The sequence below is a fragment of the Tursiops truncatus genome, chromosome 12 (assembly GCF_011762595.2).
Source record: "Tursiops truncatus isolate mTurTru1 chromosome 12, mTurTru1.mat.Y, whole genome shotgun sequence".
In the NCBI taxonomy this organism is placed as follows: Eukaryota; Metazoa; Chordata; class Mammalia; order Artiodactyla; family Delphinidae; genus Tursiops; species Tursiops truncatus.
Genome location: NC_047045.1, coordinates 86,582,613 through 86,596,308, shown reverse-complemented (window position 1 = coordinate 86,596,308; position 13,696 = coordinate 86,582,613). Strand labels below are relative to the sequence as shown.

The window sequence follows — 13,696 nt, the reverse complement described above, 5'->3', positions numbered from 1 at the left end:
GCTGGTCCAGAGCTAGCGGACCTGCTCTCCGGCACGTGTAGCGGCAACTGCGGACGCAGCCCGCGCGCCGCTGCTGCGCTCCTCCCGGCGCCCACCTCCAGTCTGGAGCCTGCAGGCCCGGGAGGCCGCGGGGGCTCGCGGACGCTGCAAAGGCCCAAGAGATGCGGGCGGCGGATAGTCCCGCGCGCCCTCGGACAATCATCTGCCCGCCCCGAGCGCGCCAGCGCGGGTGCCTGGCAACCGCCAGCCAATCGCCGCCGGGCCCCGGCCGTTTTACGGCAGCAAGCCTCGCCCCCACGCGCTGCCGAGGGGCGGGGAGGAGGTGTGCGGCGAGCGCGAGCCAATCCGTGCCGCCGCCTCCCGCCCTGCGCCCTCCCATTGGCCCAGAGTCAGGTGGCGGGCCGCGACCGTACGGTGGGGCCGAGCTGTCGTGAGGCACGCCGGCGAGCGGTTGCGGTGTCCGCGCTGTCCGCTCCGCCGGGTGTCATTGGGCTCCGAGGAGCGGCGCCCAGGGCACCGCGGGCGGCCTGGTGTCTGGCACGGCCATGGCGGGCGCGCTGGTGCGGAAGGCGGCGGACTATGTCCGGAGCAAGGACTTCCGGGACTACCTCATGAGGTGACGAGTCCCCGGGGCCGGACCCACCGAGGGGTCCAGGGTGCGGAACCGACGCCGCCGGGACGAGGGGCCGCGAGGGTGCGGGCAGCGGGGTGGGCTCCGCGCAGCGGGGCGGGGATGGCGGGGCGGTGGGTTGCGGACAGCGGGGTTGGGGCTCCCGGCCGCGGGGCGGGAGTCCAGGCAGCCGGGCAGGGTCCCGGGGTAGTGGCGCCTGGGGCTCCGGACAGTGGGGCAGCGGGGCGGGCCGGGGGGACCCCCACCCCGGCGCGGGCGGGCGCCGAGAGCGGGCCCGGTCCGGCGAGTGGGGCCGGGGCTCCGGCTCGCTGCACCTGCTCGGCAGGTGTGTGCCCAGGTGTGCGGCGGACCTGCCCCGGGCGCGGGCTGGGAGGGCGCGTCCCGGCATCGCTCGGTGGAAGGTGAGCCGCAGGTGCTCCTTTTCCGCGACAAGGGCACTGAGCCTGCCCGGTCGACCTCGCCCTTTGGATTTCGCAGCTTCAGGACGTCAAGCGTGGGACGGAATCAAATCTAACATACGAATATTCTGCCAACCAAGGGCATACTTTTTAATATTCTGCTTTCCATTAAGTCTTTATTTTCAATGAGAAAGAAAGGGCAGTGGCGGGATGAAAAGCCTACTTCCTATGTTTTATTTTATTTTTTGGCTTCGCCGCTCGTCAGGCGGGGTCCTAATCCCGCCCCCCCACAGGGGCCACCTGCGGCCCCTGCATTGGAAGCGCTAGTCTTAACCACTGGACCTCCAGGGAAGTCCCACTTTCTGTATTTTATTTTCGCCTGTAATCTTGAGATGCTTGCTTTTTATTTCATTTATTTAATATAACTTTAAAACCGTTTGATATAGTTTATTTAGGTGTATACATTTTAGTTTTTCTTTGTGTTTTTTTTTAAACCTAGGTAAGTGTAGGGCTGCAGTATTTTTCAACAGGTTAGTGTAGTAAAGAGGTGAAGTGATGACAGCTGAGGAGAAATAAGTATCCATAGGGTACAGTATGAAGGCAGCTTCATTTTACCAGTAAAAGAAAAAAAAAAGGATTTTTTTTTTAAATTCTGAATTTTATTGCAAATACTGTTTGCTTGTAATTTTAAGGGCAGTAGGGTAAGAAAAATAATTGCCACGTGGTAAATTTGGAAACAGAAGCTTCACTCTTGACTTTCCAAAAATGAACTTTGTGTACTTGCATAGGACCATGATTAATTAGGACAGATGTTTAGTACTGTGGAGCAGAGTATTTATCAGAGTAATGTGCTGGGGAGATCGGAGGAAAGTAGTCATGGGAGGCTGTGTTATTAGTCCCTGCAGTCAAGTTTCTCTATGACTTCAAATATTACCTTAGGTTTCACTAATGTTTCTCCTTTGTGTGAGCCTTCCTAATAGTTAAGTACAGCTAAGGGTAAAACTGTATGATGTAATTAAGAATAAAGTCTTATCCATATTAGAAATATGCTGATGATTACCTAACATTCTATTACACAAGAAGAATTTGTAAAATATATGTATTTTCAATGAAGAGAGTTAGCCCTGCTTTTCTAAATGTATGTTTTTTTTTTTTTTTACTAGACAGGGGTCTGTGAGCCAGGTATTTCAACTGAATACTTTGATATATGGTCTAACCTTTTTTCAAAGATTAAGTTCATGTAGCTTTAATGTTTACATGCCTTTTCTAGTATTGCTTTTATTGTATCAAGCTCTGACTAAATGAGGAAAAAAAGAGAATTGCAGTGTCCAGGAAAGTGCTGCCTGGTAGGACATCCAGCTAGGATTCTGAAGAATGACTTCTAGCCAAGGGATCCCCAGCAGTCAATCCCAGTGGACTTTTGTTACCCTGTCTGTGAAATGGGTTTAATGACAGTGCCCTATCTGGTTGGGTTGTTGAGAAAAGTAAACCAGATGAGGGATGTGAAAATACTTGGAAACCCCAAATCACTATGTATTTCTATTATATCTTGCTATTTTTGTAGCAGAAACATTTTAAAAAGTGTACTGATATGGGAAAAGTTAAAATCTTAAGTGTGAGTGTTACTGAACAGAACTTGAGTCTGTGCACCCGACACACAGCAAAGCCGGTCTCCTGACACTGGTTGTGGGGAAGGGAAGTGCAGCGTTCACTGCAGGGCGCCTGCCAACCAAGGAGAAGGGGCAACTCGTGCTCAAACTCCCAGATGGCTTTCAGGGAGGGGTTTTTAAAGACACATTAGGAGTGAGGCTTGCAGGGTGCGTGATCAGTTTGTGGACTTTCTTCTGACTGGTAGGTGGTGAGGTAACAGGGTGATATTTTGGGAATCTTAATGTCAACCTTCTGGTTCCAACTAGTCTGAGGCTACCTCTTGTGGTGGGAATGTAGTGACCATCCTCCACCTGGGTGGGAGCCTTAGTTCCTGCAGAACAACTCAAAGATACGTGTTAGATTGATATGTGTATCCCTTCAGGAGGAGCTAGGGCTCTGTTTTATCGCTGAACTATTGTTTAAGCTATCATTACTTTTCTTGCTTAACTGCTTTTCCTTCTTCCTGCATTCCCTCACTTCCCTCCTTAGCAACTGCTTGAGTCCGCCCTTGGGAACTTGGGGAAGGCCTGGAAGACTCAAGCCTTTTTCTACAACAAGAAACGGGGGACACAGAGGGGCATTTGTACTCAGGAAGGCCCTGCAGGGTCCTGCTCAGTTTCATGAGGCGTAAAGCTCTGCGATTTTGACTTGGAAATCCTTCTGTGGACTGAACAGGTGAAGTGAGATGTCCACTGGCCTTGTCTTCCCTGCTGCTCCTGGCAGCAGTAGGATTTCATGCCAGCCTGCAGAGCAGTGATTGGGCTGATATCAAAACGCTCAGCAGCAGCTCATTTATTAGCTTTTTCTCCAGAAAGGAGTCACTTCTCCCCAGCATTTATTAGAGGAACGTTTCCCCTGTTTGGTCCTCTAGTCTTCTTGCTTACGGCCCCTGCTTTGCTTTGGCAAATAAATAAAGCCATGAGGAGACAATTTCATATTCTCTTCCAATCAGAGACGGGGCCCTGTGCCTTCTCGCCTTGTCAATCATTTGCACTCCTGAACAACTCAAGCTCTCTAGCGTTGTTTTTACAGCCTGCCGAAGGGGTGTAGAGGTTTTCCAAACTAAAGCTGCTCTAGAATTTTTAAAGTCATTTTATTAACAACATAGTTGAAGTTTTTAGCAACAATTTAAAGTCATATTTTACACAGATTATAACCTCCTGTCAATTACATTTTATGGATAAGACTGAAATGTCTTTCTTACTAAAGTGAATTTCCAAGTGTATTTTAAAATGTTGATTTTTTTTTTCATTGAGGAACAGGAGTTAGAACAGGCTGTAACCAAAGGCAGTGTGTGGACTTTGATTGGATCTGATATGGGAAAAAACAGCTATAAATGGCATTCCTGGGACAACTGGGGCATTTAACTTGGGTCTTAGTATTAAACTGTTAAGTAATTCCTGACCGTTTTTGTTGGAAGCGATGACAGTAGTATTACACCTATAGGTGATGGGTTTGACGATGGGTTTGCAACCCAGCCCGTTTGCTTTCCAGCTGTGTAGTCTTGGACAAATTGCTTGGTGTTGGGGCTTTGGTAGCTGTTTGACAACACAGCACAGTGCTGTGTATATTACAAAAGTAAATGTGCTCTTGTTATTGTTATCAGTATTCCATGTTTAATCCCTGGGCTCCCAGTGGTCCTTCTGATGCCTTCCATCCTTCCTTTCACTGATTTCTTCTCACTTACTTTAATGAAAATCTTGAATCAAGAACTTCCTGGATCTCTATTATCGTTTTGTTTTGTTTTTTTAAATAAACTGTTTCCTCACATACGTTATTGGTGGAGTAAAAGAAGATAGCTGTCTCTTTTTTGCTCTTATTCTCCCTCCTGAATTTTGGTTAAGAAAAATAAATTAGATGAGCAACTAAGTTTTGAGGTAGGATGTGTGTTCTAGTGACTGAGTCGGTCAAGGTCTGTGTATGTTTATCCTAGAGATTTACTCCCCTCCCTCAGAGGAGTGAACAGAGGTATACGTGCACATATGTATTTGGATATATGTGCAAAGAATGCTTGCTTAGGTAGAACCTAGATCACGAGTATTTGAAAATCAGTTAATCAGTCAGCATGCTCTTGTAAATCTGAAGTGAGTTGGCTGTTGGCAGTGAATATTCTCCAGTTAATGAGGTTATCTATTCTAAGTTATTTTAACTTCTTAGTTTCTAGGAGAGCTTTAAGAATTTATATTTACTACCCAAGTGAGAAGTTGCAGTGGAAAACAGGGAGTCTTTCACAAGTTATAGGATATTAGAGCTGGAATGGACTTCAGACATCAGGTAGTCCAACACTTCACCTGCCATATGGAAAAACAGATCCAAACCAGGCGGAAAAGTTGAGACCCTCTGGACGCCAAACCTGTGAAACCAAAACAGGAATGTCATTAAGATGACATTAAGATTTAAAGGGAAATGGTTATGCACAAAAACCTTTGAAAAGAAGGTTTCAGGTACTTTCTTTGCACCTACTTTTCCTGTGTCTGCCTCCCTTCTCTGCCATGCTGCTTGCATACCCGCCCCTGGCCTTACTTCCCTGCCATGTAAATGACCTTCAGAAAGTTACTGAGGCTGAAAGTGTTGAAGCAGAACTGGCCACAGGAATCTCTTTTCTGCCGTCCAGTTTAGTTTTGACCATCTAAATACAGTTGAATATCACACATTCTGATTGTTAAAACTCCCTCTCATTTTAACTTGGACTAGAAAATGAGGTACAAGTTGCTGAGCATAACTGAAATGGCAGTGAGCGTTTTCAGCCTGTAGGAGAACTGCAGTCTCGAACGTCTCCAAGCCTTACCCCGCTCTCAGTGATGACATAAACAGACTATGCTAGGCTGCCACTTAGATCCTTTTAGTACTGTGTAAGCAAGTTATAAATTACTCACAGTACTTTCAGAGAAAGCTAACAGTTACTGTCAGTAATTTTAGGAAAGGAAGAAACAGATTGGCAATGCCGAGAAGACACTAAGAAAATAAAAATGAGCTTAGAAGAAACCTGGAGCCAAACAAACAGTGTTCCAAATTAAGGAGAAACAGAGGATAAAGTTTATGCAGGGTAGTCATCCTCCTTTGTCACCTCCATCATCATTCTTAACGGGGGAGATCGGTTTTTCCTCCACAAGAATTCAAGGTCGTAAGGGAACCAAGAAAACCCTTATGCATTTTGAGGTTGTTTTAACCTTCACTGAAATAAAATACAGGCAACATACCGAATAAAGAGAAAGTCAAGGGTATTTTCCACACAGTTTTAACATTATTGTCCGCCAACTGCAGTTTGTGTTGCTTATAAGTTTACCTTTCTTTGGAACAGAAGCTAATACATACTAGGAAGCTTTTCTTGTCCAGTTTGGCTCTGCGCAAATATGCTTCTCAGATTTTTTGCCTGAGTACTTGATGCATGTTTTGGACAGTTCTGACATAGAATTAAGGGATGCTGAGTTGTGGCTTTTTGTATTTCCCAGGGATGTTTAGAATAAATTTATTCTCAGATTGGCTTATCGTCATTAAACCACTATTAAAGTGATGTGATCAGCTTTATTTTTGTGGTCACTTTCACATAGGACTTTGGGATTGAGCAGAGTATGATGGCAGAAGTTATTCCTCCTTCACACTCCTTTATGACCTGCCTGTTGTAAAATAGGGTAGAATTTGAACTATTGCACAACTCAAGGAAAGAGTCCTGAATTGAAAACTCAATTATCTCCAAGCTGACAATTTAGATTTTAAGAAACACATCTTTTAAAATATTTTTGTAGGAAAAAAATGTGCCATTGGTAATTTACAGATAAATAAAAGGCCTGTGTTCAGATCCTGAACAAAGGAGAGTGACACCACAGGTGACTATAGTCCATAAACGACTGGATCCTGCCCTCTGACCTGATAAGGGACTCACCCTCTCTGCCGTCCAAACACTGTGCTCAGCTTGGACTTGCTGTGAAATACAATCTTGGCAACGTAATTTGTTACCGCAGTTGAAACATTATCTATTAAAACAGTGCACTTAACATTGAAAGACAGACTCTTTCTAGGCTGTTCGTATTTCATAACAGAACCTATTTGAAGTATATTATTAGCATCGTCAACAACTACTCTCATGCTGGAGATTAGAACCTCCTTGACCTCTGCATCAAAACAACTAGCGGAGCTGTTTGGACGAGACAGTGTGTATAGAGGATTTTATCATTTTATTTCAGTAATTCTTTCAGGAGCTACACTTTCAAGAGTTTGCCTTGTCAGAACGATTAAGCTATATCCTGAAAAGAAGAAATGCCATCTCAGAAGTAAAATTAATTCGACGTATTTCTGAATGGTATTAATTTTAGCATTCAGGAAAACAATTCACTTAACATTAGAAGACCTTTCTCTTCATTCGTTCAGCAAACATTTTCTGAGTGCCTTGTGAATTCTGGGTACCACTTGGGCCAGAGTTTCAGCTGTGAACAGAATATGGAATTACACGCCTATTTTTAGGAGCTTACGTTCTGGTGAGAGGCTGTTGGTAAGTAAAAACGGAAAGTCCGTTGCTGGTAGAATTCTGCAGGATTGTGCTTCTCTCCAACTTGTCATTTTCAAAGAAATGCCCCCTATAAGCCTGTGCTGTCCAGTCTGAGAGCCACAAGCCCCAGGTGGCAGGGGGGCTCGTGGAGGGTGGCCAGTCCAAGCCGAGCTGTGTCGACACCCACCGGATCTCGGAGACTCAGTGCCGAAATAGAATGTAAAATACCTCATCAACAGGTTGTTATTGATTACGTGTTCAAATTAAAATAGTTAGAAATGTTGGAATAAATAATAAAATTAACTCCTGTTGTTTTTCACTTTTGTTAACATGACTTCTAGAAATTTTTAAATTTCATGTGACTCCTGTTCGTGACTTGCATTATATTCCTGTTGGATAGCTCCACTCTAAGGATTAAGTTTACGTTTCATAAAATTAAGGTTTACTTTCATTAGGTCAAAGTTATTGACCTAATATCACTAGATCTTCTCAAGAAAAAAAAAAGAATATGTGCTCCTAGTGTTGTGGTTCTGTTACTGAAACTTGAACACATGTATGAGGTTAAAGTAACCGAAATCTTACAAAGCATCTGATCTTTTTTTTTTTCCCCCTCATGTCTCTCCTGTCTGAACCTCGGTGACTCCTCACCAAATAGTACGGTAAGAACCTGTCGCTACTTCATATCAGGCTTCTGCAGACTTTCTGCATTAACAGAGTATGGACAGGAGACAGCTATCATGCCACATCCTGGGACCTTGTGGGTCCCGGGCTAAGGGCACCTCCAGTGACCCCTTGGTTCTCCGGTTCCACTCCGGACACTAACTTCTCTGCAGGACCAGTGCATCGACTGATGAATATCTGACAGAGCACAGACCAAACATGTATTCCAGGAAAGGGAAGTGAGAACTAGAGTCTTGTACTCGATAGAAAAGATGTATTATTAACTTTCTGTGGTTAGATATTTTAGTAACCAGCGTTGAAATTATCTTTACCTTTTATGTTCTTTTTATGAAATATCTCAAGTATATCTCAATGCTTATAATCACAAGTGTATATATAGCCCTTAACTTGCAGAACGCTGCTTCATATAACCCTACACTCACCACAGTAAAACTTTGAATACTGTCTTGTGACCAGAAGTCCCCCGGGCTGCCTCAGGTTTCAGATTTATGCCGTGGCCTCTTACTACCTGGCCGCAGCTGTGAGCGCAGACGCCTGGCCTGGCTGAGCCCCTCAGGGCAGCCCTGAGTGTGTGCATAGTGCGGGGATCTGGGGGCCACCGTGCAGAGTAGAGCAGAGCGGTGGAAAGTGATTAAACAGCCAAGCGATGGGGATAGACTGACGTGGTCGAAAAAAGGAGGAGAGGAACATCACTGGAGTAACAGAGAGTTGAAAGTGAAGGGACACAAAGGGAAGGACAGGAGGGGAAACAGGCGGGTAGGTGAGGAGGGATAGATACTCCATCACCAGAGGTCTGGAGGATGAGGAAGGAGGAAAATGGCCAGGCTTCATCTAGGCACAAGAAGCATTAAAGTGTCAGCAATGAGTGGCTGAGACAAAATCCAGTCTGAAAGCAGGAGGACTAAATAGCCTTCCCCAGAACCTCAAAGATTCTTTATACCAGCTGTGCCTGAGGTGCGGCGTCCATGACTCAGGTGTGAGATTGTGCAGGACTCACCATGCTGGCAGTAGGACAGCTCTGACCGTTTTGCAGCTGTTTAAGGCAGAGGCCTCATGCTTACATTAAACACGCTATGTAAATGTTTCAAAATATTCTGAAATCATGACGAAGGTAATTCTCACTTACTTTTCTTGCATTTCCTTGTTTCTCATTCTTACGAAGTTTTTGGATTTTAATGACTCTTGGTCAGTATTAGAAATGCAGGTCTAGAAAGGTATTTTGCAGTCTGCGTTTATCTTAAATGCTCTGATAGGCAGAAATAAAGCACTGCTTAATGTTCTGATAACTGAAAAGGGTCTTTACCCAACAGTGTGTGGTTTCCTTCATATTTTATTTTATTTTTTGTTTTTCACTTTTTTTGGGCCGTGCTGCACTGCTTTCGGGATCTTAGTTCCCCATCCAGGGATGGAACCCGGGCCAGGGCAGTGAAAGCACCAAGTCCTAACCGTTGGACCGCCAGGGAACTCGCTCCTTCATATTTTAAAGCATTATTTGCAAATCGTACATAAATAAAACAATTTTTAATTTAATGGGGAAAGCCCCTGGACTTATTTCAACCTCAGAAGTTAAATTAAATTGCATGTTGCTACTGTTCAACGTGGACAACTTCATTTCGGTACCCTGGGATGGCCATGGTCGTACATGAGAAACTCCTGATCCATTTCTTAAATATAGGCTGTTCCTATTACTTCAAAATTAATTTTCAGTTTAATTTCTCATTATCTGGGGGTCTGAGTGTAGATTTTTAGGTTCTCTGATCTTCATATAGCTCGTATGAGCTGAAAAGCAATTTCTTCCCTTATTAAGTTACTTTCTTCAGAAAAAGTATCCAACTTAGGGTCTGCATTTTAAGAGATGTTGACAAATAAATACCTTAATGAAAATTTGAAAAAAGTTTGATAGATTTAAACGTTACATTACGAGAATGGTTGTAACAGGTTTAAGTTGTAGCAAGAGTGACTTGTGTAAGAATTTAATCTCATTTGAAAATTCTCTAAACGGGACAGTCTGAGATTGCTTAGTTGTGATCTGGAAGCTGGTAGGGACCTTGGCAAAGTGCCCGATCCCTTCTGGTTTGGGGCTCTCACCTTGTGAGAACTGCCGATTCATAGGCACACGCTTGCACACTGAACGCCTGCACGGCAACCTTCCCCAGTTAACCGCACGCTTCACGTCACTGTTTAAGAGAAGTTGTAGCTGTTCACGCTCTGTCTTCACTTTTCCTCTTCTTTCTCCCCTCATTTTTTAACAGCACTTTTGGGGCCCGGTAGCCAACTGGGGTCTTCCCATTGCCGCCATCAATGACATGAAGAAGTCTCCGGAGATTATCAGCGGGCGGATGACATTTGGTAAGGATGCAGATTGGAATAACTGGGAGGCTCTTCATATAAAATCATAGCATAATACAGCTCCTGCTTACATTTCAAGTGCGTAGCACCAGACACTACAGTCACCATTAGAAAGTAACGCAAAGCGCCTGACGTCATTGATGGGTGTTACTCCTCATGGTAAGGAAGGAAAAGGGTTACTGTAGTTGGAAGTATTTGTTAAGGTCCCGTTTGCCTTTCAGATGTAGTCCCCCTAGTTAAGGAGTGTGTCCTCTTGAACTTTATGTGGAAAAAGGATCTTAACGTTTACTTGAAGTCCTGATATTTGAACATAAAACTCGTTGAGGGGATTAAATAGCAGTTCTTTCAGATAAGGGACTATAAACCACTCTAGGGGACAGAAAAGGAGGCTAGAACTGATGTCAGTTTACTGACATTATGTTCTTTAACTGTTTAAGTAATAAGTAACAATACGTAACGGGAGCAAACCATCTGATGAGTTTCCCATTCATGGAAGCATCTAAGCAATAGCTTTTATCATCTGTAAAGGTTTTAGCAGAAAAGGTTCTTTTTTTGAGGCAGTTGAGCCCTGTCAGCCCTCAGCTGGAGGCTGTAGGTCACTGTCCTGCGTGTCCCCGCAGCCCTCAGCTGGAGGCTGTAGGTCACTGTCCTGCGTGTCCCCGGCAGCCCTCAGCTGGAGGCTGCAGGTCACTGTCCTGCGTGTCCCCGGCAGCCCTCAGCTGGAGGCTGCAGGTCACTGTCCTGCGTGTCCCCGGCAGCCCTCAGCTGGAGGCTGCAGGTCACTGTCCTGCGTGTCCCCGCAGCCCTCTGCTGTTACTCGCTGGCGTTCATGAGATTCGCCTACAAGGTGCAGCCTCGCAACTGGCTGCTGTTCGCCTGCCACGCCACCAACGAGGTAGCCCAGCTCACCCAGGGCGGACGGCTGCTCCGGCACGAGTAAGTAGGTCCCGCTGAGCTTTGTGTTCTGAGGAGCTGGGGAGGCCTGTGTCTGTCGTGGGGCGGGCTGTGACTGTGCGGCTGGGGAGACTCGATGCAGAGCAGAAATACGCTGAGAAGCGACTGCGCCGTTGAGACAGTGCGATGAGAATTCACTTATCAAACATGAAAATTAGCATGAAATAGGGTATTACTGTACTTATGACATCGTGAGTTGAAATACATGTTAACGTAAAGGTGTCTTCTTAAAGCCCTCCAAGGCCTTCGAGGCTGGCGGTGAAGTTTTGTTTCTCATTGCGTTTGTCTTTGTGCTCCTTCCCAGGATGTCTAAAAATGCCTCAGCATAACAATGGAAAATGAAGAACCGGCTTCTTGAAGGGGTGGCATTGCCAGCTGCTCTGCTGAGTCACACATTCCACCCTAGTGAATAGTCTTGCTAAGAGAAGTATGCAGAACGCTATTTTTACTAACCAGACGATTCTTCTAGAAATAGCAGGGAGTTCCCAAACCCACTCTCGGCTGCCTTACAAGTACTGAATGTTTTGCTTCTCTTCAGAAAGCATAGCTCAAATATGCGATCAATGTAATGATTCCCAGTGATGGTTTTATCTGCAGTAATATGTATGTTATCTGTTAGAAGTTACCTTATGAAAACCCGAAGAGAACAAAATTTGTAACCATCAGCATTTAAGTACTCAGAAATCCTGACCTTTCGTTTAATGACCATGAGACAGCTGGCAGCTGGCCACATAGCTAAAATCACATTGCCAGTGTTTGAAAAGGTATTTGTATTTCCATGCAGTGTGTATATTGAAATGCTGTAAATTAATGGCAATAAATGATTTAAATATTTGTCAAATGAGCATGATTAAATGCCTTATTAAGAAACTGAAGAACTATATCCCTAAAAGGTCAATTACAGGTGAAAAGCGGAACTCCTTGAAAATGATTCAGATGGCTAGGGAAGTGACAAGCTGGGGGCCAGTTTCGGGAAAGCGTCCACATTCCCAGCTATTCATAATGCGCTCTTGCAATGGGCAGATATTAGAAAAGGCACCCAAGCACTGCGCCTAAAACTGCTCCGCACTAGCTGACTGCAGGCTGCCCGGAAGCATCCTGGGCTTGAGTTTCCCCCCGAGGCAGGTCAGCTAACGTCTGTGCTGTTTCCAGGGAAGCCGTGGGGCTTGCAGGCCCGCAGCACGTGTCGACGGCCTGGTGGCCAGTGCCGCGCTGGGCCCCGGGAGTGGAGGCTGACCTCTGGGCAGGGAGCCAGCTCTGCGGGGCAGGGGTGCCCGAGAGCGTCCTGAGAGCCCGAGAGCGTCCCGAGAGCGGCCCGAGAGCGTCCTGAGAGCACAGTCCTCACGCCTCAGGTCACATCACGCACTTAGTTGGAGTTTTTCAACCTTCACCGTGAACGTGAGCACGGTTTCCCATCTCCTGGCAATAGTGGACGAGAGCGGCAGGCGCAGGGCTGACGTCGGCGGGTCTGTGTCCCAGCACCTCCTCAGTTAGCCTGTCCCCTCTGAATCATTTCTGTCACTTTTTCTTTCCTTCAGAGGCGTTACACCGCTTTCAAAGCGCTTTCGGATGCGTTCTTTGAGCCACACGCAGCCCTGTGAAGCCGGACTGGTGCGCTTCCACACGGGGTACAAGGGGGTGTGCGTGGCGGGGCCTCCTGACACGCGGCTGCGTCTGCCCCGCCCCCCGGGGCTGGGGGCCCTCAGGCTCATTCCTCCACAGCTCACTGGAGTTGAGGGTGGTTGAAAGCAGCTGGCGATAAGAGCCCAGATGGGTTTAATTCCGTTAAAACCGTGCGTCCTGCTTAATCTGACATACAAGTAATACAACTGGTGAGAAATTCAAACTATACGGACGCATATAAAGGAGCCACCGCAGCTCGTGCCTTTCTTCCTGTCCCGTCTGTCCGGAGTCACCACTGTTAGCTTTTGTGGTTTTGGATCTTCCGCTTCCCTTTTCACCTTGGGAAACTCGTCCTACCTACCCGTCTCTAGTGCTAAGTGAGGAGCAGGGATAGCCCGCGGGGGTCAGCCGGGCTGGAAACCGAGATGCCGCCCCAGGCCCGGGAGAGATGCCGCCCCAGGCCCGGGAGAGATGCTGCAGAGATGGGAGCAGGAGAGGGCCCGATAACGTCAGTCAACGGTCTGCTTCCCTGAGCTGCTCTCACACCCGGTGAGGAAACGGGGCAGAGGCCAGCAAGGTCACTAGTGTCTGAATGAACACGGATGAGCAGGGCGTGTGCGCGGGCAGAAGGTGTGCGGGGAAGGGGTCCCGTGGGAGCCGCAAGGTGGACGGCCCACATCAGAGAGGGTCCTGAGGGGCCCAAACAGAGGACACGGGTCTCGTACCCTGGCAGCTCCCTGATGGGGTCTCGGGAAGCCCCCAGCTGTCCTCTTTCTCTGAGCACAGTGTCCCGAGTACTGGCAAGGACAGAGGCAAGGATTCCAAGTGAACAATGAGAAAAGGTGGGGCAGGGTGTGCAGTGTTCCACGGCTGGCATCTGACCCCTCATTTCCTACAGCGTCGACACCAACAGGAAAAACTGTG

General features: G+C 46.8%; 1 protein-coding gene across 2 annotated transcripts; it reads left to right on the top strand.

Annotated features, from left to right (window-relative positions):
- The first annotated feature begins 412 nt into the window (after window positions 1-412).
- Window positions 413-11,990, top strand: MPC1 (mitochondrial pyruvate carrier 1). Of its 2 annotated transcripts, XM_073789825.1 has the most exons (5): window positions 413-616; window positions 1,847-1,850; window positions 10,099-10,195; window positions 10,999-11,131; window positions 11,454-11,990. In XM_073789825.1, the coding sequence occupies exons 1-5, from the start codon at window positions 546-548 to the stop codon at window positions 11,476-11,478; spliced, it is 330 nt and encodes a 109-aa protein (XP_073645926.1). In that variant the 5' UTR covers window positions 413-545; the 3' UTR covers window positions 11,479-11,990. The 2 variants fall into 2 exon arrangements, with proteins under 2 accessions (XP_073645926.1, XP_004316227.2); XM_004316179.4 differs by lacking the exon at window positions 413-616 and having other exon boundaries at window positions 1,244-7,824.
- Window positions 11,991-13,696: the final 1,706 nt, after the last annotated feature.